Below are 27,980 nucleotides of genomic sequence, written 5' to 3' on the forward strand. Positions count from 1 at the left end.
GCCTGAGCGGAGAAGCTCTCTCTGACCGACGATGGTTGGGTGCACAGTTCAGAAATACCAGGAAGCGGGGCGTCAAGCTGCTCAGCGGGCGACTGCTTCTTGAGCCTTTAGGCCATTTCAGCTGAGGCCTTCGGGCCAGTGTTGAGCTCGGCCCCGGAGGGCAGAGGGTAAGAGCGGGGCTCGGCGCAGGATCCCTCAAGGCTAGCCTCGGTTGCACAGGCTCTTGGAGGCGCTCAAACCTGCGAGGACCTGGGGGCGCCAGCGAGTCCCGAGGGCCTGGAGCGCCTCCCCGCCCCCGCTGGGAGCAGGTCCGGCCCCTTCGGAGACACCGGGGGCGTGGCCCGTGACGTCACCCGGGCATGAATGGACAGGGGCCGGTCCGCTCTCCGCCCGCATTAAGCTCTCGGGCGGGCGGGAGGAAGCTGCGGGCAGGAGGCGGACCGGGGCCGGCCGGCGGCGGGCGTGCGGAGCGGGGCGCGGAGCCGGGCGGAGAGCGAGGAGCGCGGCATGGGGCGTCGGGCGCCGCCCGCCTGCCTCGCGCTGCTGTGGGGCTGCGCGCTGGCCGCGGCCTTCGCGGCGCAGGGCAAGGAAGGTAAGTGCTCGCGGCCCGACCCCGGCCCCTGCTCCGTCCCGAGCCCGGCGCGCCGGGACGCGCGCCACTTCGGAAACTCCAGTCCTAGCGTGCTGAGGTCCGGAGGGCTCGCGGGCTGCGAGCCGGGCGAGTCTGGGACCCCCGCCCCAGCCCACGCGGGGCTGTAGGCGCTCCTAGTACTAAGAGGCTGGGGCCCGGGCGCGCGGGGCTCAGAGGCCGCAGAGAAGCGGACTCGGCGCCGGCCACGAGGCTTCAGGAACGCGTCCCGGCGGGGTCGCGGGGTCTCTTGGATCAGGAGTGTCCGGGGGTCTTTCCCGGGGCTCAACTTCGTGGTGACCTGAATTCGCTAACCCTCTTGCCCCGATTTTGCGGAGAAAGCGTTTCTGTGGAGGCCACTCACGTTGGGGAGGGGCTCCATGGCCGGCAGGGACACCCTTGCAGAAGCCCCAGCTCCCTGAAGTTTTCTCTACACCCCGTGATGCCTCCAGTCGGGGAGGAGAGCTCGCGGAGAGTTTCCGGCCAGTTTGCCCACGCACAGCCCTCCTTCCCGCCCCGCACTCCGGGACTCGGGGGGCCGGTCCCCGGGCCGCGAGTGCGGACAGGAAGTCCCAAAGTCAAGCGTTCTGAGCGACGGGTGACTCAGAGCCAGGAAATGCAGCAGGTGGGGGCGCGGCCTGCCAAGGTGTGGAGCCGGCACCCCAGAGCCACCGCGGAGTCCGGGCACCCGGGGGTGGGGGCCTGACTCACCCGCCCCCGCCGCCGCGCTGGGTGAGGGGCCGCGAGGACTTCGCCCAGGGCGGGGCCGCGGGTGGGTGGGGGCGTTGCCGCCTTGGCTGGGGTCGCGGAGCGGACGGGGGCTCTTGCCCTTGGCCGAGGCGCTTCCTGTCCACCCGGCCGAGGCCGGCTTAAGTTTCCGACTGAGGTCTGCCCGCCCGCGGGGGCAGAGGAGGTTTCCGCAGGCTCCACCAGAGGGAAGTGCGGAGGAAACCCGGGCCCCGTGAGAAGTTTCCTTCAGCCTTGCCTTCCTTTTCCGCCTCCCGACCTGGGGTTGGAAGTTTTGCTGTTCCAAGTTGGGAGTAAAAGAGGCCCGAGCCGGAACTCTTTGGGGGTGGGGGTGGGGGCGGCATCTTGCCCGCGCCCCTGGTCAGTCGGGGTTCCCGGTCCCAGCTTGCAGGCTAAGTGGGTGGGCTCTTCTGTGACCCTCAGTATCCCCCCACCCCACCTTTTTGTCCTCCTCCTTCTGGGGGATTGTGGTTGGAGGGAAGGAGGGAGACAGCCGCATTCACTGCAGGCCTTTCCTGAAGGCCCGGGAGGTGGGGTAGGGGGATCAGGCAGGACTGGTGTCCTGGGTGATGGCTGTGCTGTAGCCTTGCCCGGGGCCGCTGTCGAGCCCCTCCTAGCCTAGATGACTAGTGCCCGCCACACCCCGACGTGCGTGGCATGGGGGAGGAAAAGGACCAGGGAAGGTTTTTGCTCAGGCTCCCAGAGTCCCTGTGAGGGCCTCCCCAGGGAGCTGTTCTGGGGGAGCGGGGGTGGGGGGTACGAGTGGGATGTCCCAGCTGGGGCTCCACAGATGTGGAGCCTCTGCCTGGAGATGGGCTGGGGGTGCAGACACAAGCCCCTTCCACCTTCGCCCAGCTGCTGCCCTGTCCCTCCTCCTTTGCGTAAGTGCAGAACTCGCTGCCTTAGGAGCCTTAGGCCCCATGGAGCCTGTTAAACTCTTAGCAGCCCCTGAATCCGTCCTTTTACAAATGGGGAACCTGAGGGCGCCCTGAGCCCTTTGTCTCCAGAGGGTTAGCTCTGAACATCTGGCTTCTTGGGCTCCAGAGCCCAGGGCCCCTGCACCCAGATCCTGGGCTGGGTTTTCCTGAGACGTGAGAATGCCTGCAGGGTTTGCTGGCCTGAACTGGGAGGTGGGCTGGAGAGCGCTCCCGAGGCCTGGGAGCCCTTGGCGTCTTGGTTCTCTCAGAGCCCAGTGTGCCCTCTGTCCCCTGTCCCCTTTTCTCTTCGTTTCTCTCCCCATCCTGTCCCCCAGCCCCAGTCCCCTGCCTCCCCACTTCGTTAGGAACCAGCCTGTCTCCTTCGGAGGGATGGGGAGACCAGGGAGGTGATGCCTTTGAGTAAAGAGCTCTCAAGCGTTGTGGACCCACAGGGTTATTTGCGATGGAATTTCAGACTGAGAAGAAGGTTTTCCTGCGGGTGGGGTGAGGGCCGGGGCCCCTGGATGAGCCCAGCTTAGCCCAGGCCTTGGTGAAGCCTTCAGGGCCCGCGGAGGGGCTCCCGGGCCCTGCCCTGCCCTTGCCCCGTACCAGCTGGGTCCCTGGAAGCGGCTCAGGGAGAAGCCACCCGTCAGGGTGGGGCCAACGGGCTGGGCGCCTGTTCCTGGTGATCGGCTCTAGGGAATTTCCCCCGGGAGGGAGGGGGCTCCTTCCTGTGTGAAGGCTTCTTTTCTTCTCCAATGAGCCCTACATTTCTAAAAGTAGGTCTTGGACTGAAAGGGGAGCAAGCTCTGGCAGGGGTAGTGGGGGTCCCTCCGTGCCAGGTTAACCCTTCAGCACCTGGGAGCCATGAGCCCCTCCCTCAGGAGTGTAGACTGCAACCCCCCCCCTCCGCCCCGCCCCGTCTAGGGAAGGGGGGCGTCCTCTCACCTTTGTCCTCCTACTTCCCCGGGCTGGAGCCAGGAACCCCCAGATTCCTTCCTGTGCAGCCAGAACATTCCATTTGCCAGTGGGCCTAGTGAATTTCCCAAGCCTGTGCCTCGGGCATGTCCGAGCAGATCCCTGCCCCTGCCCACCCCCCAGCCGCCCTCCCCTGTCCCCTCAGCCTCAGGCTGTGCCATCCCCAGCCGCGCTGTGGGCCTTTCCTGGAGGGCCTGGCCAGGTCAGCAGCGGTCAGCTGGCAGCTCTCCGCTCGCAGTCCCGGGGGAGTGGGGTGGTCTGCCCTCAGCAAAGGGTTTCTCAGAGTCTGCCAGGCTCCCCTCCCCATCCTCTGCATCTGTCTGAATCAGCTCCATCTCCACCTGCCTGGGATTCCACCCTGAGAGGCATTCAGGTCCAGGCCTTGAAGAATGCTGCTTCTTGGGGCCATGCTCCTCAGGTTTCAGAGTCCAGAAGAAGTCAGCACTAGGCCCCTCCCCACCCCCTCACCTCAGGGCTTTTCCTGAATCTGGGGACCTTACAGAGGGTCCCTGCTTGTTCTCCAGGCCCCGGATCCTCCGGGGAGGGTCACTCTTATTGGTAGCTGCCTGGACGTTACTCGGAAATGGGGCAGGAGGCTGCACCAGGGGTCTTGACTGCAGTTGATGGGGCTGGCAAAGCTAGGGGTGGGCAGTGGGAGGTGCCTGAGGGCACGGCTGGATCTGGGGAAGCCCCTGGCAACGTGTCCTTCCCGAGAATGCCGATGCCTCTCTGGGGACAGTGAGGTCCTGGCAGCTGTTTGCTCTGGGCCTGGATCCTCCCTTTAAGGGTTTCCATTTCAGTCCCTGGACACCTCTGGCAGGTCAGTGGCCAGGGTGTCAGGGACTGGAGGCAGCGGGAACGGCTCTCCAGGGCCAGGCCTCGCCAGCTATGTGTGTCTGTGGGTCCCTCCTGGAGGCCCCGTGGGTTCAGGGCTTTGTCCTGCCTGTTCTGTGGCTTTTGCGGGGGGGAAGATCCGTTTCCAGACACCCCCCAGCAATCCCACTCCCCTTTCTGGAGTCGTTGCCACCTGTTGACAGCTCTGTCCTCTTGGAGGGCCAGGAGACACGTGTGTGCACGCGTGTGCTGCATCTGGGTGGCCTTTGTGGGCCTGAGGGTATTTTGTGCTATGTGTGTGGGGTGGGGGATGTGGCTGGAGCAGATAAGCGTGCCCCCAAGACCTGCGTGCGTGTGAACTGCTGCAGAAGGGCCTCTTCCGGAAGCAGGCAGAGAGGCGTGGTGTCACTCAGGGCTGGCCGCTATCCCCTGCTGGGCTGAGCTCTGCCCTCTTTGCCCAGCTGGGGCTGCGAGCGGGCGGCGTGGCTGGAGGGAGAGGCCTAGTCCTCACCTGTCCTGCGCTGTGACTGTGACGAGGTCCCCTCCCTCCCTATGGGCCCTGCATCCCTGTTTCTGGAGAGATGGGTCTTCTTGGCCGTGCTGACCCTGAGCGGTGGGGTCTCTCTCTGGGGGCTGGGGAAGCCTGTAAGGCCAGTGGGGATTCCTGAGGGGCTCCTGCCTTTTCCACACGGCCTGCCCCCGAAGACCTCCAAGCTGACCCAGTTTCCCCTCTCTGATCTCTTACAGTTGTCCTGTTGGATTTCGCTGCGGCTAAAGGGGAGCTCGGCTGGCTCACACACCCCTATGGCAAAGGGGTAAGCTGTCTGCGGTGGGTGGGGGCCTGGGGATGGAGAAGCTGAGACCCGGGGAGGATGGGGCCTGGCCCAGAGCTGATGGCTCAGCCAGGGTTTAAATCCAGGTTTCTCACTAATTAGGCAGGCTGGGGCGAGAGGGCAGGGAAGGGCCCTGAGAGGTAGGGAGAGCTGGGAGACAGCCGGAGGCCTAGCAGAGCAGGACCCCAAGATGCCCCAGAAGGCTGACGCCCAGATGAACCCCCTCTGGCTCCCACCATCCCCCTCTTGGAGGGAAAGAGTTCGAGGCTCCCCCTGTCTCTGAGGTCCCGGCTCAGGAGACAGGGATGAGCTAGAGACACAGAACGGTGTTCCCAGGTCCCCGTAGCCCCGGAAGCCGGGTTGGGTTCCTCCTGGCCAGGCCCCTCTCCGTGCTTCTCCAGAGGCTGCTTCCCTTTCCTGCTTGAGGCTGAGTTCGCTTTGTCTCTTTCCCACCAAGTCCACCCCTCCCCTGCCCACCGGTCCCCTGCCCTCCCCTCCCCCTGCCCTCCCCTGCCCACCGGTCCCCTGCCCTCCCCTCCCCCTGCCCTCCCCTGCCCACTGGTCCCTTGCCCTCCCCTCCCCTGCCCACCGGTCCCCTGCCCTCCCCTCCCCTGCCCACCGGTCCCCTGCCCTCCCCTCCCCTGCCCACCGGTCCCCTGCCCTCCCCTCCCCTGCCCACCGGTCCCCTGCCCTCCCCTCCCCTGCCCACCGGTCCCCTGCCCTCCCCTCCCCCTGCCCTCCCCTGCCCACCGGTCCCCTGCCCTCCCCTCCCCTGCCCACCGGTCCCCTGCCCTCCCTCTCCTGCCCTCCCCTCCCCCTCCGCCCTCCCCTCCCCCCCCTGCCCTCCCCTGCCCTCCCCTCTCCTGCCCCTCCCCTCCCCTCTCCCTCCCCTCCCTTCACCCTGCCTTGCTGTGTCCTGGACGGGTGGGCAAGACCCCAGGGCCCCCTCCCCAGCTTTGTGTGTGCTGCTGTGTGGCCTTGGGGAGGATACTGATGCTCTGGGCCTCGGTTTCCCCCGTATTGAATTTGTTCTGGAGCCTGAGCTGTCTCCAGGGGGTACTCAAGACTGTTTCTGTTGCTGGCCAGATCTGTGAGTGAGCTGGGCACTGGCCCCTGGTCACCTTAGCTCCGTAGGCCTGGAGTTTAATGTCAGCAGGTTCCAGGATCCTGGAATGTCATCCAGCCAAGTCATGACACAGAGCAGGAAACTGAGGCCCAAGGGCATCTGAGGCCAAGGTCGCACAGTGCAGCCCAAGCCTTTCTCCTTGGCCCCTTCCGCTTTTTCCACACCTATGTTCATTCATTCGACAAATACTTTCCTGAGTACCTACTGCATTTGAGGTAGGCCCTGGGGATGCAGAAATGCCCTAAGGAGCTCAGACTCTGCTGTGGCAGCAAGATGTAGCTGTCACCATGTGGGTGCTAAGACGGCGGAGGCCGTGGGAGTCTGAAGGAAGCACTCGCCCCAGCCGTGGCCCAAGCTGGGGAGCCTTCCTGGGGGAGGCTGAGCAGTCATCTGAGCAGTGGTGCGGAATCAGCCGCTGTTGCTGACCCGCCCCCTTCCCTGCCACTCGCGCGCGTCTGCACAGGGCGTGATGGCGATGGCGATGGTGCCAGGCGCCTTGTGTGCCCGCCGCCCACGCCAGGCCGTGCGCTCAGCGTTCGGTAGCCCTTCTGCGTTCATCTTCGCAGCGAGTTTGTGGAGTGGCTCTGGCCCCCACGGCAGGATGGCGACTTTGAGGCTCGGAGAGCTAAAGCCACCTGCCTGAGGCCACGTGGGATCCCAGCCTCCGCCCTCTGCTCACTCTCTAATACAGGGGTTTAGCACCCCGGCACTGGCGTCAGGGGTGACACCAAGGGGTCAGATCCAGTTCAGCCACTGGTAACGCGTGAGGGAGACTTGGAGCCCCTTCCTGGACCCGAGAGTGAGGCTGGCAGGAACCGGAGAGCCTAGCGCCTGGCCCGCCTCCCGGCTGGTGCCTCTGGGCCCCCGCCTCCCTGCCCACACTCCCCTTTCGCCCCGCGCAGTGGGACCTCCTGCAGAACATCATGAATGATGCGCCCATCTACATGTACTCCGTGTGCAACGTGGTGGCCGGCGACCAGGACAACTGGCTCCGCACCAACTGGGTCTACCGCGGGGAGGCCGAGCGCATCTTCATCGAGCTCAAGTTCACCGTGCGGGACTGCAACAGCTTCCCCGGGGGTGCCAGCTCCTGCAAGGAGACCTTCAACCTCTATTACGCCGAGTCGGACGTGGACTACGGCACCAACTTCCAGAAGCGCCAGTTCACCAAGATCGACACCATCGCGCCCGACGAGATCACGGGCAGCAGCGACTTCGAGGCGCGCAACGTGAGGCTGAACGTGGAGGAGCGGTCCGTGGGGCCGCTGACGCGCAAGGGCTTCTACCTGGCCTTCCAGGACGTGGGCGCCTGCGTGGCGCTGCTCTCTGTGCGTGTCTACTACAAGCAGTGCCCCGAGCTGCTCAAGGGCCTGGCCCGCTTCCCCGAGACCATCGCCGGCTCCGACGCGCCCGCCCTGGCCACGGTCGCGGGCACCTGCGTGGAGCACGCCGTGGTGCCCCCCGGGGGCGAAGAGCCACGCATGCACTGCGCCATGGATGGCGAGTGGCTGGTGCCCATTGGCCAGTGCCTGTGCCAGGCGGGCTACGAGAAGGTGGAGGACGCCTGCCAGGGTGAGTGAGGGCGCTGCGGCGGAGGCCGTGCTCCCGGGCTCTGGTCTCTGCCCTTGCAGGCGGGGGCCTTGGTGAGGCTGTCCTTGCTCTGACACGCGGTGGTTCTGTTAGTGGAAATCTCAGAGGCTTCCTAGTTCATGAGAACGATCCCACTGAGGAAAGGACAGGGTGGAGAATGTGTGTGAAGACTCTCAGACAGGAATGGAGGTGAGAGTGTTAGTCGCCCAGTCATGTCTGACTCTTTGCAGCCCCGTGGACTGTAGCCCACCAGGCTCCTGGGTCCATGGGATTCTCCAGGCAAGGATGCTGGAGTGGGCTGCCCTTTCCTCCTCCAGGGATCTTCCCAGCCCAGGGATCGAACCCAGGTCTTTCGCATTGCAGGCGGACTCTTCACTGTTTGCGCCACCGGGGAAGCCCCCAGACAGGAATCCTGGCGTTCACGTCCAGCGGTGTGGCTTTCAGCCAGCTCTTCACCCTCTCTGCATCTGGGTTTCCTCGTCTGTACGATGGACGGGAACACAGTGCCCATCTTGTAGGGTTGTTATGGCAGTCAGGTGACTTAATACTCGTGAAATGCTGAGGTCAGTGTCTGACACAGAAGTGTTTTTAAGTGTGATTGTTGTTTTTGGTTCATCCCAGAAGTTTACCTTGAGTATCTATTGTGAAATAGTGCGGTGGGCACAGTGCCTTCAGTCCCAGGAGCCGGTTCCTTCTCTGTTGACTCACTGTGTGACTCTGGGCAAGTCACTGAATCTCTCTGGGGCTCAGGCCCCTCTTTGGTTCTCGGAGGCGAGTGAAGTGGACCCAGGGTTTGCATCCCCTGGCCGCACGTGACAGTCCCCTGAGAAGCTGTTTGAAAAAGGCCTGCTTGGGAGGGGTGCTCAGGACTGCCTCCGCTGCCTCCCCCACCCCGGGCCATGGGCCCAGATCTGCCCACCGGGGCTTCTGCTGATGACGAGGGGGCCGGCATCATCAGACTCTCTGGGGACAGGGCCCGAGCTCTCATCGAGAGGCCATGGCTTGGCACAGCCAGGCCTGTGATAGCGGAGTGCGCTGAAGTGACGTGGATTCTTTCAGTGGTGACTTTTTCTGGAAATGGCTGTGGGGCAGGGCCTTTGTGGAATGTGGGCCGACCTTTGGCAGGCTCTGGGAGCTTCTTTGCTGAGATAAGCGGGGTGTTGAGAAATCGGGGGTTCGGGGCCTGCACTTACACACACCGACCGGTGACCTTTGGTGAGTGTCTCTTCACCTCTGGCCTCAGGCTTCCTGATCGAAAGATGAGAAGTTCAACTGTTCTAGCAGATTGTATTGTTACCTAGCAACCGTGTATCCTGCGAGGTTTCAGGTACTGGAGGACTCTGAAGCCCTTTCTCACGGGCTGCACTTGCCTCTTAGAGCCAGTCCTCAGAACCTTGCTTAACGCAGTCTGTAGCCCCGAATGAGAAGTCTGCTGAGAGCCTCTCTGCCTGTGGCGCAGTCTCTGCCCTGGCCCTCCCACCGCCCTCTGGCCTCCCAGCTGCCCTCTGCTCCTCAGCTGGCCCTGCCTGTGGTGACCTCAGGTGCACGCCCCTGGGTTTCAGACAGTGGCCGCCGGGGGCTGGGGGGGAGGCCGCCCTGGGTGAGCAGACTCCTCCCCATGACATCCTCACACAGGAATGCAGGCGGGGGGTGGGGGGCAGCTGAGAACTTTCCACAGGCTGGTGATTCAGGCCCGGCCGTGATAAGTGGACAGTTGAAGTGGGGGGTGTCTCTGCATGAAGGGGGGTTGGGCTTCCCTCCCTGGGAGCGGGGGATCCGGCCTCTCAGGCTTTGTTTGTGAAGAGTTGAGCTGCCCCAGGAGGGAGGCCTGGTTTCCAGGACCGGAATCTTTGACTTTGCTCCAGGGACCCTCTGCCCCACCAGCCACCTGTTGCCCTGGTTTTTCCCCCTTGGAGTCCCTCTCCCTAAAGTCCCTTCCGTGTGGCTCAGGGGCCCTCTGTGTGGTTGGGAACTCCCAGCCTGGCGACTCTGAGCCTGCAGACCTTCCCCAGCCCCCAGGACCCTGATGGCGGGGGAGACCCAGTTACAGAGCTCGGTGCTGCCCCGGGCAGGCGCTCTGTCAATCTGCTCCTGCAGGTCTGTTCTGCCGCTCTGAGAGGCAGGGACTGCTGCCCGTCCCATCTCACAGACAGGGAACTGAGGCTCAGAAAGGTGAAGAAACCTGCCTGGCATCACACGGCTGAGACTAGTCGCCCCAGGACTGGATCTAGCCGAGGCAGCGGCATCCAAGCCAGAGGATGGCTCAGGAGGCGGGGCGGGAAGTGACCGGTTCCTCTGGAATCCCTGAGTCAGCGCCCGGCCCGGATGGACGCTCAGGGCAGCAGGGTGGCAGGTCGTGGCACAGGCGGTGAGGGGGCTGGGGGCGGGGGCTCTTCCTGAGCACGTTGTGGAGGAAACAGGGAGCTGTCAGGCCTGTCCCCTGCCTGCCCTCCGCAGAGCCGTGTGCCGAGAGGGCCCCACTGGGGCTTGACTGGTGACAAGCCAGGCCCAGAGTGGGGCTGGGCAGCCCCAGGTTACCAGCAGCCGGCCCAGGTGATCGCCAGCTCCTCCCTAGGGTCCCCTCCCCAGGAAGCTCAGGAGAGAGCTACGTGGGCAGTGGAAGGGAGCCGCCACCCAGGTGCTGTGCGGACAGGTGGGCACGCGGCCCGCTCTGCCAAGCTATGTCAGGAATGAGCCCGCTCCCCTCCGGCGCCCCTGCCCCCAGCCCTGCCTCGGGGACGCTGGAGCCGCTCAGGCTGACTGCCATGTCCCTCGGGGCGGCTCTGTCTCCCTGTTTGTCTCAGCTTCCTGTCCTGGCACAGCAGCTGGCAGCTCGGCCCGGGGACTGCGGGCCAGGTGAGCAGGTGGCCAGCAGCTTGGTCCAGAGGCTTGGTCCAGCAGCTGGGGCGGGGGCTTGGGGGTCAGGAGGTCTCTCCTTGGGGGCTTCTGCTCCCTCGAGGGGCCCAGCCCCTCCCCGCTTCGGTCTCTGTACCCCAGTGCATGGACACCTCATCCCATGCCGAGCATTTCCCAAGCGAAATTTCCTCCGTCTTCACAAACAACCCAGAGAGCCTGAGCAGTTTACTCCCATTTTACAGATGAGGAGACTGAGGCCCTGGGAGAGGAAGTGAGGGAGGGAGCTGGGGCCTGGCACGGGGAGGGCAGTGCACTGTCTTCAAATGCCCCTGGCACGTAGCTTTCTACCTGCAAGCTGTGTGACCTTGGTGAATCCCTTCGGGGCTTCATTCTCCCCACCTATAAAATGGATGGGCTGGAGCCTTAGCACCCAGAGCTACCTCCTGTGACTTTCTGCTGTGGTTCCTCCTGAGAACCTGGCTTGCTCTGGCAGTCTGCAGACGGGGTGACCTCTGCATGGCTGGCACCTGAGTGGCCCAGACCTGGCCCAGGGTCCAGAGCTGAAGAGGAGGCACCCCATAGGGAGGCAGTGGCTCTGGGTGAGGGGCAGGGTGTCCCTAAGCACAGCAGGGGCTGATGCCCAGGCCGAGCGGGCAGTGGTCTGTGATCTCTGGGGAGGGCCCCTGGCATCACTTCCATGGTTTCTTCTGGCCTGAATGGGGGTTGGAGCTGTGGCAGCGCCCCCCCCCCCACCCCGTCCCCACCCAGCCCTCAGCTCACACCGAGGGAGCGCAAAACCTCCGTGGGGGGCCCTCCCTTCCTCCCGCACTGAGGTGAGCGGGTCCCTAGAACGGAAGGAAGGAAGCAGGGAAAGCAAACAGCAGATGAAAGGCTGGTGCCGGGGAGGCGGAGTCTGGCTTATCGCAGCCTGGTGGAGGAATGTGCCCACAGAACGTCCCGGGGTGTGTGGGAGCCGGGCCCCTGGGGCTGGGGCTGTCAGCGCCCCGCATTTGCAGGGTTGCCGACTGCTGCCCGTCAGGTGCGGGGCAAAGTCCAGGCTTTGTGCCTTTGGGCTGGAGTGGCCAGCTGGCCCGGGCTGGGGCAGGTGACTGACCACAGGTGGATCGCCACCGCCACCTCTTGACCCTGTGGCCTTGCCACCACCGGCCGGGGAGGGGCTGGGCCTGGAGGAGGGGCTCTGCCGCTGGATCTGCGTCATGCCAGAGGGCGTATGTCCCTGAGTCATCCCACGCTGCCACCTGAGGGGCTGGCATCGGGAACTGGAAAAACCAGGGTACACCCCTGGGTGCAGCCACCCTGCCCCCGTTCCCCCGCTCAGAGAGGCCTGGGCCTGCCAGGCGACAGGGCCGGGGAAGTTCCCCACGGGTGTGCCAGAGCCGGGATCTGGAGCTGGGCAGGTAACATCTCGGGCACCATCCCCCAGGTCTCCTGGGCACTGAGACGTTTGTTTCTGTGGCCCTGGAGCCTGTTTGTGATGGGCACGCAGGCTCCGTCTTTACTCACCTTCATTCACCCGTCCAGCTGGCAGATGTTAGCTGAGCGTCTGCTGTGTGCCAGGCCCTCTGTCGGGCCAGGGGACACAGAGAAAGCGGATTCCACTCCTGCGTCCCACCAGCTGCCTGTCTCACAGAAGACCCAAAATCGTTTCAGAAGGAGTCCGAAAGCCAGGGCTGTGAATTCCCCTGGAACAGAAGCGGTGTTTGCTTTTCTTGCCGCGGGCAGCTAGCATTATGTCAGACACGTAGGAAGTGCTCCGTTTCTGTTTGGTAAACACAAGATTGGGTAAGAGATGCCCTGATGGTCAGAAGGGGCCAGAAACTGGAGAGTCTGGAGGGCTGTGTAGAGGAGCTCAAGCTGGGTATTGAAGGATGCATAGGAGTTTGCTGATGGGTGAAGGGACAGTGGGTATTCTGTGAGTGAGTCACGTTTCGGAGTGTGTGAGCACCCAGTGTGTGGCCCCTGTCCCCGTCATCTGCCCAGAATGCCAGGAAATGCAACCCTGCAAGGTCAGGAAGACGCGGGGGCCTGCCAGTGGCAGACGCGTGGGCTCCGGGGCCCCTGAGCTTGGGCACACTCTGCCGGGGCCCGGGGAGGGCCCCGGGGAGCTCTGCGGCTGGAGGAGGGGGCAGCACATTCCCGTCAGGCCAGCACATGCCCTGCTGGGGCTGCCTCTCCGCTATTCTCTGGCACATGCCCAGCGGAAATCTCTCCAAATTCCCTCTTTCCTGCCGGCAGCAGGCGGGCCACCCCCGGCTCAGACACCAAAGAACGGAGCCCGCCTCTCTCTGCTCCCGCTTCCTCCTCTGGCCCGGGGCTGGGGGGCTGGGGAGCAGCCACTGGGGGCGAGGGGCCCTGTGGGGTTTACAGGTGCCGAAAGCCTTGTGGGGGTTGGGTCCCTCCCCAGCCTTTGTGCTTGAGCTGGGGGTGTGATTATGTTCTTGGGGGTCCCTGAGCACCCCGCCTCTGCGGGGCCTGGACCACCTGCAGCCAGTACTTAGCCAGGGTGTAAGCCCCTCTGGCAGACAAGTCAGGGCATTCAGGGGAACTGAGATCCCAGGATAAACAGGGCCCAGCTTTCTGAAGTCTCAGTCTAACTTGTAGGTTTGGGGGAGGAGAGAGCTATTTTTGTATTGTAACAGATAAGTAATGAGAAAGAATGCAAGATACACAGGGGTTCCTTAAAGGCAACTGGAGGCTTGAAAGGCCTTTGGGCCTTAACGTAGGAGGTCATGCTGGTGGGCCCTACCAGCCCCTCCCGAGTGGCCTGGGTGATGCCGCTGTTTTCTCCCCAAGGACACAGAAGTGCCCCGTGTTAGGAGGCGTCACCAACTCCCCTCCCCCAGCTGCTCTGAAATCAGTCTTGGGATTTTCTGGCTGTTGAAGCGGTCGGGCCTCCTCTCTTCTCTCTTTGGGGTTAAGAACTTTGATTTCTCTTTGCTCCAAACTGACATGTTTGTGGGGGAAAGGAGGGGGCTTTGAGGTCTGGCATCCGGGGTTTTGGTTTTGGTTTCGTGACTTAGGAGCTTGTTGACCTTGACCAAGGTGTTTTACCTCTCTGAGCCGCAGTTTCCTCACCTCCAAAGTGGAAAGCATCATAACAGCGCCGAGTATGATAACAGACTTATTGTGACGGCTAAATGAATGTCAAGTGCTTGCTCCAGAAACTGCACAGAGCAGCTGCCTAATCAGTGGTCGCTGTGTGTGACGGGCTCCAGGCTACACTGTCCTGGACAAGCCCCCGCCCCTGTGGTGTGTGCCTGAGCTCTCTCAGGGCCTGTGTTGACATTGTGCCGTGGCAGGACGGGCAGGAGATGGGGGAGAAGCTTCCAGGATAGTCCCCTTGGGCCTCGGCAAGCAAAGTCATTAACGGGAGTCACCACTGAAGACTAGAAACTGGGTGTCCTTTAATTCCTTTCCCCTGACTCTCCACTCTGCTCACACAGGGAGCTAGGCAAGCAGGCAGGCTGTCCCCAGCTTCTGACTCTCCACTCTGCTCACACAGGGAGCTAGGCAAGCAGGCAGGCTGTCCCCAGCTTCTTTCAGCAGCATAGATCTGACCGTACCATTATTCTCGACAGCAAACCTTCAGTGGCTCTCACTGCCCCTAGGATAAAGTCCCAGTTCCTTGATCTGACGTTAAGGGCCTTTCTCAGCTTGTCCCTTGAGGCGGCCCAGACGTACTCCCTGCTACTCTCCAGGATTGTGCCCACAAAGCCATGCATACTTCCCGTCAGTCTTGCTCTTTCGCACCGCTAACGCCACCTCCCACCGTTTCTGCCCTGCTGAACTCCTACTCAGCTCCTAAGCCCTGGCTGAAATATCCCATATTTGACTCCACAAGCCTCTGGCCAAGGTTGTTTCTACCCCGTAGGCCTTTGCCCACCCCTTTCTGGTGGACATCGTCCTGTGCGTCTCCTCCCTGAGGTCAGGGGCTTTGTCTCAGGGCTTCTCTGCTGGTTCAGATGGTAAAGAATATGCCTGTGATACAGGAAACCTGTGTTATCCTGGGTAATCCTTGGGTCTGGAAGGTCCCCTGGGGAAGGGAATGGCTACCCACTGCAGTATTCATACCTGGAGAATCCCATGGACAGAGGAGACTGGTGGGCCACAGTCCATGGGGTCGCAGAGAGTCAGACACGACTGAGCGACTAACACTTCCACACTTTCGCGTGCATAGGGCTGGACAGAGTCGAGGATCAGCGTTTGATGGACATGACACCGGAGCTAGAGGCGTCTCACTCCGCGTCTTCCCACCGAACAAGCTGAGGGTGGGGGACAGTAATCGCAGGCTTGGGGAAGAGGACCCTGGGGGCCCCCACCGCATTCTGGCTGCTCCAGCAGCTGCCCAGCCCCGGGAGAGCCCTGCTCAGGGTCTGCGTAGTTTCCGGCCTGTGGGGCCAGGAAGGGGCCTGGGGCCGGGGCAGGACAGGGTGACAGGAGGAAGAAGCCTCCGGAATGAGGTTTCTGAGGCCCTTCCTGGCCTGGCCGGGACTGTACCTGCCACCAGGGAAGGAAGAGCTGCTTCCTGGCGGCCCTTGTGAGCAGAGGAAGTGACTCGGTCCCTGAAAGCAGATCCAGAGAAAATGCTGGGGGTCTGGCCTTTCCTGCTTCTTGCGGCCAGCCCCAGGACAGGAAGGCGGTCCAGCCTCGGGGTGGCGGGAGCCCCCACAGAGCTGGCATCCTGATGCTCCTGGCTGATCTGCTGGGAGGCCAGGCTGGAGGTGTTGATCAGTCAACAAACCACATGGAGAAGAAGGCAGTCACTGCCCAGTCAGCTCGCAGTCCAGGGGGGACCTGCCAGGCTGCACAGACTCAAGGAGGCAAAGCAGACAGGCAGCTTCCTGGAGAGCTGGAAGCTGAGATGTGGGCCTTGAACGCCCAGCACAGGGGTGGGGCGTTTCTTGCAAGAGCTTGTTGGGGTGGGTTTGCAAAGGTTTCGAGCAGGCTGGCCAGGCACTTCCTGGGCCCCCTGCCTGAGCTAGGTGCTTACCACACACTTCGTCACCACTCTCGCCAGTGACCGGACTGGCCCACAGAGGCTCAGTGGCTTGCCTGGGGACCCAGGGAGAGGGAGAGGAAGAGTTGCTGGGGCTGGGAGCAGGCTGAGCTGACTCTGTCCCCGTGCCCCCAGCCTGCTCGCCGGGGTTCTTCAAGCCCGAGGCATCCGAGAGCCCGTGTCTGGAGTGCCCCGCACACACCCTGCCATCCTCCGAGGGTGCCACCACCTGCGAGTGTGAGGACGGCTACTTCCGGGCCCCGCAGGACCCGCTGTTCCTGCCCTGCACGCGTGAGTCTCCTGGGGGCCGGGGCGGGCTGGCTCAGGGGGGCAGCTGATGCTGACCTGTCCATGCCCCACCCCGCCCCGTGCAGGCCCCCCGTCCGCCCCGCACTACCTGACGGCTGTGGGCATGGGCGCCAAGGTGGAGCTGCGTTGGACGCCCCCCCAGGACAGCGGGGGCCGCGAGGACCTCACCTACAGCGTCTCCTGTGAGCAGTGCTGGCCCGAGTCGGGCGAGTGCGGGCCCTGCGAGGCCAGTGTGCGCTACTCGGAGCCGCCGCTGGGGCTGACCCGCACCAGCGTGACTATCAGCGACCTAGAGCCCCACATGAACTACACTTTCACCGTGGAGGCCCGCAACGGCGTCTCGGGCCTAGTGAGCACCCGCAGCTTCCGCACCGCCAGCGTCAGCATCAACCAGACCGGTGAGGGCCCCGGGGTGGGGCCGTGCCCGTGTGACCCGCCCAGGTGGGGGCACTTCCCTAGGAGGGTCACCCGGAACTCCACCAGGCTCGGAGGGAGGCAGCACAGAGGGGGTCAAGGCGCGGTCCCTGGAACCTCTTCTGAGCTCTGTGACTGTGGGCAAGTCACTTAATCTCTCTGAGCCTGTTTCCTCACTTGCCAAGTGTCCGTCGCTGAGTCGTGTCTGACTGTGTGACCCCAGGGACTGTCGCCTGCCAGGCTCCTGTGTCCATGGGATTCTCCAGGCAGGAATACTGGAGCGGGTTGCCATGCCCTCCTTCAGGGGACCTTCCCAGCCCAGGGATCAAACCCCTGTCTCCTGCACTGCAGGCAGATGCTTTACCCTCTGAGCCACTGGGGAAGCACCTGTAAAATGGGGGTTATTTAAGGGCTGTTGAGAGAATTTAAGAAACACTTATATGTAGCCTCATCTGTGGAGAGGTTATCGCTTCCCTCTTAGCATTCAGCACTCATAGACACTCATGGGGCCCCTCATGTTGCCAGCCTGTGTTGGGGCCCCAGCCTGGGGCTTTGTGTTCTGGGCTGGAAGTTGAGAACCCCAGGTCAGGCTGTGGATGGGACTGTGTCTGGGTGCTCCCTCAGGAGCCCCTGCCCCTGGGTGGCTTCTCACACCCCTTCCCGCCGCCACTGTCCCGCCCAGAGCCCCCCAAGGTGAAGCTGGAGAGCCGCAGCACCACCTCGCTGAGCGTCTCCTGGATCATCCCTCCGCTGCAGCAGAGCCGCGTGTGGAAGTATGAGGTCACCTACCGTAAGAAGGTAACGCGCACAGGGCCGCGGCTGGGCGCAGGGATGCTCCCTGCACAACGCAGCCGTCTGGAGAAGCTCTGCTCTGCAGATGTGGAAATAGGGGTCTGGGGTCTACCTGGGAGTTGCGTCTCCGAGGCCAGCCAGCAGGGGTTTGTGGGAGAGAAGATGCAGTGTTCTGGAATCCCTGGAAGAGGTGGGAGTGCAGGAGAGCCCAGTCCTGGAGATCAGGCAGACCTGGGTTTGAGTCCTGGGTCCTGCACTTGCTGGCTGTGACCTGCAGCGAGTCACTTCACTTCACTGAGCCTCAGTTGCACCATCTGTAAGAAGGGCACCGACCCCACTAACACAGCGACTAACCCTGCTAAGCTGGAGTAGCTTTCCGGCAGGCTGAGCTGACAGCCCTCCCCCGTCCTCACTGTCTGTCCCTCCCGCAGGGCGACTCCAACAGCTACAACGTGCGGCGCACGGAAGGCTTCTCGGTGACGCTGGACGGCCTGGCCCCAGACACTGCCTACCTGGTGCAGGTGCAGGCACTGACGCAGGAGGGCCAGGGTGCGGGCAGCAAGGTGCACGAGTTCCAGACGCTGCGTGAGTGGGGGCCGGGGTGTGGGCTGGGCCAGCGGCCCGACACTGCCGGGACATCTGGCCAGAGGGAGCAGATTGAAGGACTTGGAAGTGCCCCCTTCCTGGTCAGCCAAGGCCTCAGACGGCCCTGCATGGGTCAGCCCCAAGCCTGGGAAGGGGGCAGGATGGAGGGCAGGGGCAACCAGGGCTGTGCTGTGAGAAGAGAAGGATGTAGGCTCTGGCCTTGACAGGCCCGGTTCAGATCCTGCAGTGTGGAGAGAGTCCCCCACACCTGCTCTGTTCCCTGGGGAGGGCCTCTCGTTTGCCGTCTGTGAAATGGGGATAAGTATCCTCATGGACCCTCAGGAGTAGGGGCCCCCAGCAAGTGTCTAAGGCTCCAAGTGCCAGGGGGTCACCATGGTCTGGAGCGTGGGGCTCCTTTGTCATGCTCTGGTCTCCCCCCGACAGCCACGGGAGGGTCTGGCAACACGGCAGTGGTCGGCGGTGTGGCTGCTGGTGCGGCCTTGCTCCTGGTGCTGGCAGGGATCGGCTTCTTCATCCACCGCAGGTGCGCGGGAACTCCTGGCCGGGCTCCCCAAGGACTGAGGCGGGACATGGAGATGCAAACCTCGGTTTCCTGAGGGACAATGAGGTTGATAGGAATCTAGTCCCTGTCTCCCGGGGTGTGTGTGTGAAGATGCAGGACTTGTGAAGGGCTCCGCATAGGGCCTGGAGAGCTGTGTGTGTGTGTGTGAAGATGGCAGTAACTTGTGAAGGGCTCCGCACAGGGGCTGGGGGGCCCTGGGGGCCCCGGGCAGAGAGGTCATCAGGATGGCATGTCGATACTTCCTCGGGACACAAGGGCAGGAAGCTCCGGGCGCTCTAATGCAGGAAGCCTGCATTACAGCCACTTAAAGGCCATTACAGGGTGTAGGTGCCAAGGAGGGAGCCGGCTTGCTCATTTCCTCTGCCCGAGGATACCAGGCTCCCACTCAGGGCCAGGGTAGGGTCAGGAGGCTCTGACACAGGGGTCACTGAGCTCCCTATGTGTCTGGTCTCCCACGGGACCTCACAGGAGGAAGAGCCTGCGGACACGCCAGTCCTCGGAGGACGTTTACTTCTCCAAGTCGGGTGAGCTGTGGCCCTTGCCGCCCGCCTGCCGTCCTCATGCCCCCTGTCTGTGATGGAGCTGGGCCTCCCCTGGGGCCCCTGGCCCATCGCCTCCTCCTCCTGCTGCTCTAGGGGCCCCTCCCCTCCCCAAGCTGTCTGTGACCCTGCCTCTCCTTCACCTCCCAGAGCAACTGAAGCCCCTGAAGACCTATGTGGACCCCCACACCTACGAGGACCCCAACCAGGCTGTGCTCAAGTTCACCACGGAGATCCATCCATCTTGCGTCACGCGGCAGAAGGTGATCGGAGCCGGTGAGGCTGTGCGCCGTGGAGGGGCCTGGGGTAGGTTGGGAGCGCCCGATACCCGGGCTGACGGGACGCTTCTCCCACCTCACCTGCCTGCAGGAGAGTTTGGGGAGGTGTACAAGGGCACCCTGAAGGCGTCGGGGAAGAAGGAGGTACCTGTGGCCATCAAGACGCTGAAAGCTGGCTACACGGAGAAGCAGCGAGTGGACTTTCTCAGCGAGGCCAGCATCATGGGCCAGTTCAGCCACCACAACATCATCCGCCTGGAGGGCGTGGTCTCCAAGTGTGAGTCCCGGCTCCGGGCTGGGGGTGGGGGACCCCGGTACGGGACGGGAGGGGTGCCCGCTGGGGCCCCCGGTAGGGCCTCTGCTGCGAGCTGGGCCCCTGCCCTGACACCTGTGCGCACCTCCGCAGACAAACCCCTGATGATCATCACCGAATACATGGAGAACGGGGCCCTGGACAAGTTCCTGCGGGTGAGGATGTGGGCCCGGGTGGGCTGGGACCCTGGCTGGGGGCTGGGGGCCCCTGGTGGGCGTGGCCCGCCTGGGGCACGCGGTGGGCGTGGCCTCGCGGCCCCACCCCCACGTCCTGGTGGGCGTGGCCCGTCTGGGGTACGCGGTGGGCGTGGCCTCGCGGCCCCACCCCACGTCCTGGTGGGCGTGGCCCGCCTGGGGTACGCGGTGGGCGTGGCCTCGCGGCCCACCCCCACGTCCTGGTGGGCGTGGTCGGCTGGCGGCTGAGGCCCAGTGCCCCCGCAGGAGAAGGACGGCGAGTTCAGCGTGCTGCAGCTGGTGGGCATGCTGCGAGGCGTTGCGGCCGGCATGAAGTACCTGGCCAACATGAGCTACGTCCACCGCGACCTGGCCGCCCGCAACATCCTCGTCAACAGCAACCTGGTCTGCAAGGTGTCTGACTTCGGCCTGTCCCGCGTGCTGGAGGACGACCCCGAGGCCACCTACACCACCAGCGTGAGTGCCGGGCGGCTCTCGCTGGGACAGGGAGCCTCGGGCTGGCGCTGCCTTTTCCCTCTCACACCTGGGGCCTGGGTCTCCGGGGAGCGTGGCCCTGACTGGGATTGTCCCGGAGTGCCGAGGGGACAGTCGTGACTGGCCTGGTCCCTGCAGGGTGGCAAGATCCCAATCCGCTGGACGGCTCCGGAGGCCATTTCCTACCGGAAGTTCACCTCGGCCAGCGATGTGTGGAGCTACGGCATCGTCATGTGGGAGGTGATGACGTATGGGGAAAGGCCCTACTGGGAGCTGTCGAACCATGAGGTAGGCCCCCTTGCCCTGCCCAGCCCGGTCTGGACCTGGGCTTAGCCCTTTCCTCATCCCCGAACCCCAGGGGTTGCGCAGAGAGGAGTTTGGGGCCCTTCATTGGCTCAGTGAATGTCTGTTGAGGGCCTACTGTGTGTCAGGCTGAGTGCTAGGCTCAGACCCAGTCCCTGCTGACACTCAGCGAAAGACCAAAGAAAGAAGCAGTGGGGTGGGGAGAGCGCGTGTGCCTGCACATGTGTATGTGTGTGCAGGTACCTGGCACCTCATGCAACCAGGAGGCCTGGAAGGCTTCCCAGAGGAGGTGGCATCTCAGCTGAGACTGAGGCATAGTCAGGCGGCGGCCAGGTGAAGACACAGAGGGGAAGAGTGTGCAGGCTAAAGGGGGCACTGTGTAGGCACCCAGAAACTGCCAAGAGTCTGGCTACAGGGCCCACGGCATGGCTGTTGGCCCGGTGCCCTGCGAGGAGGCACGGCCAGGGGCCCTTCCTCTGGAGACAGCCTCTTAGCACTGAAGGTGGTGTGTCGGGCTCAAGAAAGGAGGCCCATGCCCTCTGTCTGGGGCTCCCCTTCCTTCTGCCAAGCACTCTGTGGGAGTCTGGGGGCTGTGAAGGCGCCCTGACCGCCCTGCCCGCCCCCAGGTGATGAAGGCCATCAGCGACGGCTTCCGGCTGCCCGCGCCCATGGACTGCCCGTCCGCCATCTACCAGCTGATGGCGCAGTGCTGGCAGCAGGAACGCTCCCGCCGCCCCAAGTTCGCCGACATCGTCAGCATCCTGGACAAGCTCATCCGCGCCCCCGACTCCCTCAAGACCCTGGCTGACTTTGACCCCCGGTGAGTTCTGTGCTTTCGGTCCAGGCCGCCCCCCAGGCATCCTCCTGAGCCGCTTCAGTGTGGCAGGCAGCGAAGGGTGGGGGGCGAGGGCTCAGAAGTGACACGTGGGCGTTACTTAGCCCGGACCAGGGTGGCTCAGGCGATGCTAACGGAAGCAATCAGCATGTGTGGTAAACGGGCCAGCCTGGTGCTTGGCATGTTCTAACTCATTTAGACAGCTGAGGAGATGGTCCTGTAATTATCCCCCTTTTGTAGATGAGGAAACAGACACGAGCAATCAGGTGTCTTACATGCTGGCAAGTGGTCAGGCTGGGACCGTGGCTCTGAAAACCCGGCTCTCTTAACGTTTGGTTCTTCTGTGGAAACTGCTGGTGCTGCTGCCGGTGGAAGCAGGAGGCGGCCGGAGCCGGGGACGCGGGGTGCCCCCGACCTGCCAGGGCGCTGTCTCCCGGAGCGCTTCCTGACCTGGCGTCCCGTCGCCCAGATGAGGAAGCCAGGCGGGGCGGCGGGGGGCTCACCCGCAGCCCGGTGTCTGCCGTTGCAGGGTGTCCATCCGGCTGCCCAGCACCAGCGGCTCCGAGGGCACGCCGTTCCGCTCGGTGCCCGAGTGGCTGGAGTCCCTCAGAATGCAGCAGTACACGGAGCTCTTCCTGGCGGCCGGCTACACCTCCATCGAGGAGGTGGTGCAGCTGAGCAGCGAGTGAGTGCGCGCCGGCCCCACCCGCCCTGCCACTGCCCGGCCCGGCCCGGCCTGGCCCGGGTGCGCGTCCGCCCACGCGTCTCTCTACCGCCCCGACCTGCCCGCCCCGCCACGGCCCCGGCTGCCTCTGGGCCTCCTACCCGCCCACGCGTCTCTCTACCCGCCCTGCTCGCCCCCTCCTCTCTTTCTCCTTCTCTCTCCGGGAGAGTGGCTTTGCAGGAAGGGCAGAACCAGGCCAGCAGCCAGCAGTCCTGGGCACTTACCCGCGGCTCCGGTGAGAAAACAATAGTAATTGTAGTCGTAACTGGCATCTGTTGAAGGCTGACCACGTGCCAGCTCTGCTTGAGCACGCTTGGTTTTGGTTTTACTAAACGCTTCATTGCTATAACTTAGATATTACGGAGGGCACATATCCTCACTGTGCAGCTCAAAGTTGGGTTTTTGGCTGCGCCGTGTGGGATCTTAGTTGCCGATGGGGGACTGAGCCTGTCTCCTCTGTGTTGGAAGCATGAAGTCTTGACCACTGGGCCACCAGGGGAGCCCCACGTGCTTGAGCACTTTGACTCAGCCTTGCTGATAACTCGGCAGGGCGCCCCTGTCAGTAGCCGCACTGGGCAGGTGAGAAGCAGTACCACCCAGGGTTCCACGGCCGTTAGGGGTACTCCAGCCCGGGGCAGTCAGGCTCAAGAAGTCAGACACCGTGGAGGTCGTTAGTGGAGGAGTGGAGGCTCAGAGAGCTTACTGCAGGTCACCCAGTTTGTAGCTGAGAAAAGAAAGGCTTTGTTTCACAGCCATCACCTGGTTGAATTCCCTGTTTGACTCGTGAATAGAGGCTATTATTACTGCTCCTTCCCCACTTAACAAGTAGGGAAACTGAGGCTGAGAGGTGATGCAGGTGGCCCGAGGTCACACAGCCAATGAGGCGCACCGTTCTCCTCCGGGACGCCGAGCAGACTGAGCAGAGACCTTGCACTTTCTTGGCTGACGTGAAGAGAGGGTACTGCCCACCCACCCCTGGCACCGCCCCCCTGTATGGTTGCCTTGCAGCCCTTCGGTCCAGCGTGGGAAGTGGTGCCAGCCCCTTCGGCCCCGCCCCGGCTTCCGCCCTGCGGGAGCTCTCGTCTCCTCCCAGCTGCAGCATCAGGGACCCTTCCCGACACGGCCTTGGCACAGACACATCTTCCCATCCCGAGAGGGAGAGGACACTGTCCTCTTGGCCTTTTGTGCTTCTAAAGATAGTGGTAGTTCCCAGCTGTGTCAGGTCCAAGGTTGTGGAGGAAACGAGCCTTGGGGTGAGAGGTTTTGGGAATCGCATGGGAAGGGCTCACCCAGGCCCTCTGCAGTTCTGGGTCACAGTTCTGGGGCTAGGGCCTCTGTCTGAACATTCTCCAAGGCCTCTAAAAACTGCTCAGCTGGACTTCTGACCTGCTGGTCAAAGCCTGTCAGAGCAAGCCCTGGCCTGTCCCAGGGGACAGCCCGGATGAGAGTCAGGCAGAGACAGCTGACTGGAGGGAGGCATGGAAAAGTAGAGGAAAGAGACAGATGTCTTTCTTTTTTCACATAGAAGCTCAGCTGACGCACAGTGCCGGGCCGTCTGTGCTACGCAGCACAGCGGCTCAGTAATGTCCGTGCACACGGTCTCCTCTGCTCTTCCCCTCGCGGCTCTGAGTACAGCGGGTGCTGGATGCGTCCCCTGTGCTGTACGTTAGGACCTTGTGAGACGGGCATCTCGGGGTGCCAGCCACTCGCAGGGTCCCGACCGTGGGCTCTGCAGTCACACCTGGGTTCGGGTCCCACACTGGCCCCCTCCTAGCAGGTGGTTTTTGTCAGGTCAGGCTCCATCTTTGACCCTTGGCCTCCATTCCCGTGTGGGCGCGACGCACGTGACCCACCTGGTACACAGTAGGGGCTTAATCCATGTCCCGCGCCCCTTTTCCTCCATTCCACCCCAGCCCGTGGGCAGATACCAGGGTTCCTCGGCCACTTCCTGTAACCTGGGAGCCTGGAGCGGCTGCTTGGCCCTCCCCGGGGGCCCTGAGGAGGGTAGAGCCTCTCTGCCGGGTGAGCAGAGCTGAGGTCAGGGAGACACGCTTCCAGGAGACTCAGCTCCTGGAAGCTTCCTGAAATAGCCCCAGGGGCTCCTCGGCCAGTTCATTCCCATGAGCGGGAGCAGGGCTGTCTTGGACCGATGGGGGTGAGTGTGTGTTGAGATCCGAGCAGGCCTGGATAAAGGCAGGAAGTCCTTGCACGCCTCCCCGCCTCCCCGAAACCTCACTGGTGCTCCAGCCCGGGGCCTGTGTGAGTCACGCCGCTGCCTCCGTCTTTATCTCCAATTAGACGAGGGAAAGGGGGACCTCAGAGTACTTTTTAACCCCGGGGGCTGTGTCTACACATGCTGTGGGTCCCGGTGGGAGGCTCTGTGCTGCTCTCAGAAGTCAGCCCTCCTGGGATGGCGTGTGGACTTCGGCTCCACTGTCTCACCCCTGCCCTGAGTCCACACGCGTCACCGTCCCAAGGGGCAGGCTGCTCAGTCCCCTGGGGTCCCACTGTGTGCACAGTCAGTCGTGTCCAACTCTTCACGACCCCAGGGACTGTAGCCCACCAGGCTCCTCCGTCCATGGGATTCTCCAGGTAAGAACGCTGGAGCCGGTTGTCATTTCCTTCTCCAGGGGATCTTCCCGACCCAGGGACTGAATCCGGGCCTCCTGCTTGGCAGGCAGACCCCACCACCGAGCCCCCTGGGAAGCCCCTGGGGCTGTCCCACTGTGGCTGTCTTTTCTCAGCTTGAGCATTCACCGTGTTATTTTGGAGCCACTTGAGATTCTAGCTAGGCTAGTGAGTGGTTCTGAATGATTTTCAAGGAGCTAATGGAAGTCAAAAGTGTTGCACCCCAGAAAAATACCGAGTCCAACAAAAGGCCTCTGCAGTGTCCGGGGCTGTGGCCCACCGCATCCTGGGGGCCGGGGGGCACTGGCTGACGGGTCTCTGGTCTCCACGTGCCCTCAGCACAGCTTGACGCTGATGGGACGTTTGCTGGGAGGATGAAAGGCCAGGCCGCTTTCCCTCCGCCCTGCTGTCCCCTGGCTCCCGTAGCCAGTGCGCAGCGGGCGCTCGCTGGCGAGGTTGTGGGCTCTGAACTCCCTCGGCGGGGAGGGGGCTGGCATTGCCAGGGCTCAGGAAAATGGTGGGCTTGGTCATGTGCATCCCCACGCCTGTGCTGGCAGTTGATCCAGGGATGCCTGCCCAAGGATCCCCCGAGGCAGCGTCTGAGGCTGGGGCAGGAACAAAGCCGGATGGTCTGCCACAGGCCGCAGGCGTCGGCCGCTTCGTGGGGGCAGCGATGCTGCTTTTCTAGCGCCTCTGCTGTGCTGGTCAGCAGTGGCGCTGCTGCGGTGGGTGAGGGAGTTCTCCCAGGCATCTGACTTCAGGCCTTCCTGCTGCAGTCCCGGGGCTGCCTCCCACACCTCCGCCCTTCCGAGCTCAGCACTTCTCCAGGGGCTCCCAGAGCCTGTGGGAAAGTCGTGTCTCTGGAGTTGCTTGCACCATATAATTAGCTCCCTTTACAGCCAGGAGAGGGCCCATAAAAACCTGGGTGTTTTCATGGGTTGGGGCTGATGGGTGAGGATGGCAAAGGGGGAAACTCCCAGCGTGAGCAGTAAAGGTCTGCTCCAGGGTCCCTGGGAGTGTAAGTGGTTTACGAGGGGATGGAGGGTCATGGGGGAGGCGGGGGAGGCCCCTGGGCACGTCTTTCTACCATGCTGATGCCACCTTCCCCTCTGCTGCCAGTTTCCAGGATCTCCCACCCTCCAGTTAGGCACAGTTGCCTCCTTTTACAGGTGAGGAAATCAGGGTTCCTAAAGGGAAAGCCCCTGCCTCAGGGGAAGCTGGTCACCAGAAGCCCCTCCTGTTAGAGACCCACAGAATGTTAACCTCGGATGGCCCCTCAGGGGCTTCCCAGGTGGCGCTAGTGGTAAAGAACCCGCCTGCCAATGCGGGTGCTGCAAGGGATGCAGCTTTGACCCCTGGGTCAGGAGGAGCCCCTGGAGTGGGGCGTGGCAGCCCCCTCCAGCATTCTTGCCTGGAGAATCCCGGGGACGGAGGAGTCTGGAGGGCTGTAGCCCACGAGGTCGCAAAGAGCCAGACACGACTGAAACGACTTAGCACCTAGCACCCACGCCCCCTCAGTAAGGATTTCCTGAGTCCTTCTTCCGTTATGAGAATTTGGAGGGAGTGCAGGTGAAACAAGGCGGTGGCTGTGAAGAGACCTGGGGCAGAGAGCCTTCAGAGTCCCCCCGAGGGTCCCTGGCATCCGCCGATGGCATCCGTGCTGCCTGGGGAGGAGCCTTAGCTGGGCCTTTAGGACAGAGCCAGCTAGGGGGAATGGCCTTCCTTCACAGCTGGCTTGTTCGGCTCCTCCACCTCTCAGCTGTATCCCTCTGGGCAAGTCAGTTCACCTTGCTGAGCCTCAGTTTTCTAATCTGCAAAATGGGGTCAAAACCAGCATCTACTATACGGGTTTTGTGCCGATTTGATAGAAAAAAAAAAAAAAAAGCCTCTCGCACTCAGAGCTCTGTCCTTTCTGAACTTGTTGGTGGCTTGCTGGCCCTGGGCCCGCCTTCTGAAGCTGCAGCCCCGCCCCAGGTGCCACGCCCCTCTCCCCGCGCCGCCCCCCTCTCGCCACCCCCTCCCACAACCCCTCTCCCCCACCCCCCTCCCGACGCGACCCCCTCCCCATGCGACCCCCTCCCCGTGCCCCTCCCCACGCGCCCCCTCTCCGCACCGCACCCCTCTCCCCACGCGCCCCCTTCTCCCCGCCCCCTCCCCACACACCCCCCTCCCCGCGAGCCCCCGTCTCCCCATGCTCCCCTCCCCGTGCCGCCCCCCTCTCCCCACCCCCCCCACACAACCCCTCTCCCCCACCCCCTCCCCATGCGACCCCCTCCCCGTGCCGCCCTCCTCTCCCCATGCCCCTCCCCACGTGCCCCCTCTCCCCACACGCCCCCCTCTCCCCACCCCCCTTCACACGCGCCCCCATCCCTGTGCCGCGCCCCCACCACGCGCCCCCCAACAAGCCCCGTCTCCCCACTCCCCCCTCCCCGCGCCCCCCTCCCCACGCGCCCCCTCTCCTGACGTCCCCACCCCCGCCCCCCGCGCCGCCCTCCCCAGAGCGGCCCCTCACTGTCTCCCGCTCTGTCTCGCCCGCACAGCGACATCAAGAGGATTGGGGTGCGGCTGCCTGGCCACCAGAAGCGCATTGCCTACAGCCTGCTGGGCCTGAAGGACCAGGTGAACACGGTGGGGGTCCCCATCTGAGCCCTGACGCCCTGGAGAACCATCTGCTGAGAATACTTGAAGAAGAAACGGACTGGCTTCCTTCCGCACTGGGCCACCAGGGACCGTATTTATTTCTAGTTTTTCTTTGTTGACACCATCCTGAGGCCTCTGCTTTGGGGAGGTCTTCGACGATACCTTGGCCTGAGCTGAGGAGATGCTCAGGGATCCTGGGCCGGACCGCCTCTTCGCTGACAAAGGACCGACCAGGCCTCCACTCACGCGGCAGCTTCGTCGCGTTCCCAGCATCCCCGCCAAGGCCGCGGACCCACAGGTGGGCCATCACCACAGTGACCGTCGCCTCGCTGACCATCTCCACGCGGGCCATCGCCACGGTGACCATCTCCACGGTGACCGTCACCTTGCTGACCATCACCTCGCTGACCCCTGCCTTCCAGAGGAGGAGCAGGGACCTCTTGCTGAGATGAGGAGGAGCCACACTCAGCGGGCAAGACCCAGCGCGGTCCTCAGCCCCCAGCCCCGTCCTCAGCCCCCACGGGCCAAACTCTTGCTCCCCCGGGGCCCCCGCAGGATGCTTGGTTGTGTGGAGATTTTTTAAAATATATATATATTTTGTACCTTGTGGAGAGGATGTGTGTACAGCGGGGGGCCTGGCCGGGGCTCGGGGCAGACAGCGCCTGCATCAGACATTCCCAGACCCGCTCAGACACCATTCACTACTCTGTCAGTGTTAATGATTTTGTTCTGTTGGGGTTTTTTTTTTTTCAAACCTTAATTTATTATTTTTTTATATTTATTGTTAGAAAATGACTTATTTCTGCTCTGGAATAAAGTTGCAGATTGTTCGAACTGAGTTTG

At 63.2% G+C, this 27,980-nt stretch overlaps 1 protein-coding gene across 4 annotated transcripts; it reads left to right on the forward strand.

The window, feature by feature from the left end:
- The first annotated feature begins 392 nt into the window (after positions 1-392).
- On the forward strand, positions 393-27,975 carry EPHA2 (EPH receptor A2). Of its 4 annotated transcripts, XM_027965685.2 has the most exons (17): positions 393-592; positions 4,852-4,919; positions 6,966-7,635; positions 15,662-15,817; positions 15,901-16,233; positions 16,932-17,047; positions 17,473-17,626; positions 18,071-18,170; positions 18,678-18,733; positions 18,899-19,024; positions 19,118-19,303; positions 19,433-19,494; positions 19,780-19,989; positions 20,146-20,295; positions 20,937-21,130; positions 21,675-21,830; positions 27,038-27,975. In XM_027965685.2, the coding sequence occupies exons 1-17, from the start codon at positions 508-510 to the stop codon at positions 27,141-27,143; spliced, it is 2,928 nt and encodes a 975-aa protein (XP_027821486.1). In that variant the 5' UTR covers positions 393-507; the 3' UTR covers positions 27,144-27,975. The 4 variants fall into 4 exon arrangements, with proteins under 4 accessions (XP_027821486.1, XP_027821485.1, XP_042100731.1 ...); XM_027965684.2 differs by having other exon boundaries at positions 19,118-19,494; XM_042244797.1 differs by lacking the exon at positions 393-592 and adding an exon at positions 1,237-1,360 and having other exon boundaries at positions 19,118-19,494.
- Positions 27,976-27,980: the final 5 nt, after the last annotated feature.

Source organism: Ovis aries, chromosome 2, assembly GCF_016772045.2.
Source record: "Ovis aries strain OAR_USU_Benz2616 breed Rambouillet chromosome 2, ARS-UI_Ramb_v3.0, whole genome shotgun sequence".
Lineage (NCBI taxonomy): Eukaryota > Metazoa > Chordata > Mammalia > Artiodactyla > Bovidae > Ovis > Ovis aries.

What these genes read in the sequence shown, in the direction of transcription:
- EPHA2 (XM_027965684.2), top strand. Translation starts at nt 508, where the DNA reads ATGGGGCGTCGGGCGCCGCCCGCCTGCCTCGCGCTGCTGTGGGGCTGC. An exon ending in CGTCAGCATCAACCAGACCG is followed by an intron (nt 16,234 to 16,931) that starts GTGAGGGCCCCG and finishes TGTCCCGCCCAG; the next exon opens with AGCCCCCCAAGGTGAAGCTG. An exon ending in AGGCCACCTACACCACCAGC is followed by an intron (nt 19,990 to 20,145) that starts GTGAGTGCCGGG and finishes TGGTCCCTGCAG; the next exon opens with GGTGGCAAGATCCCAATCCG.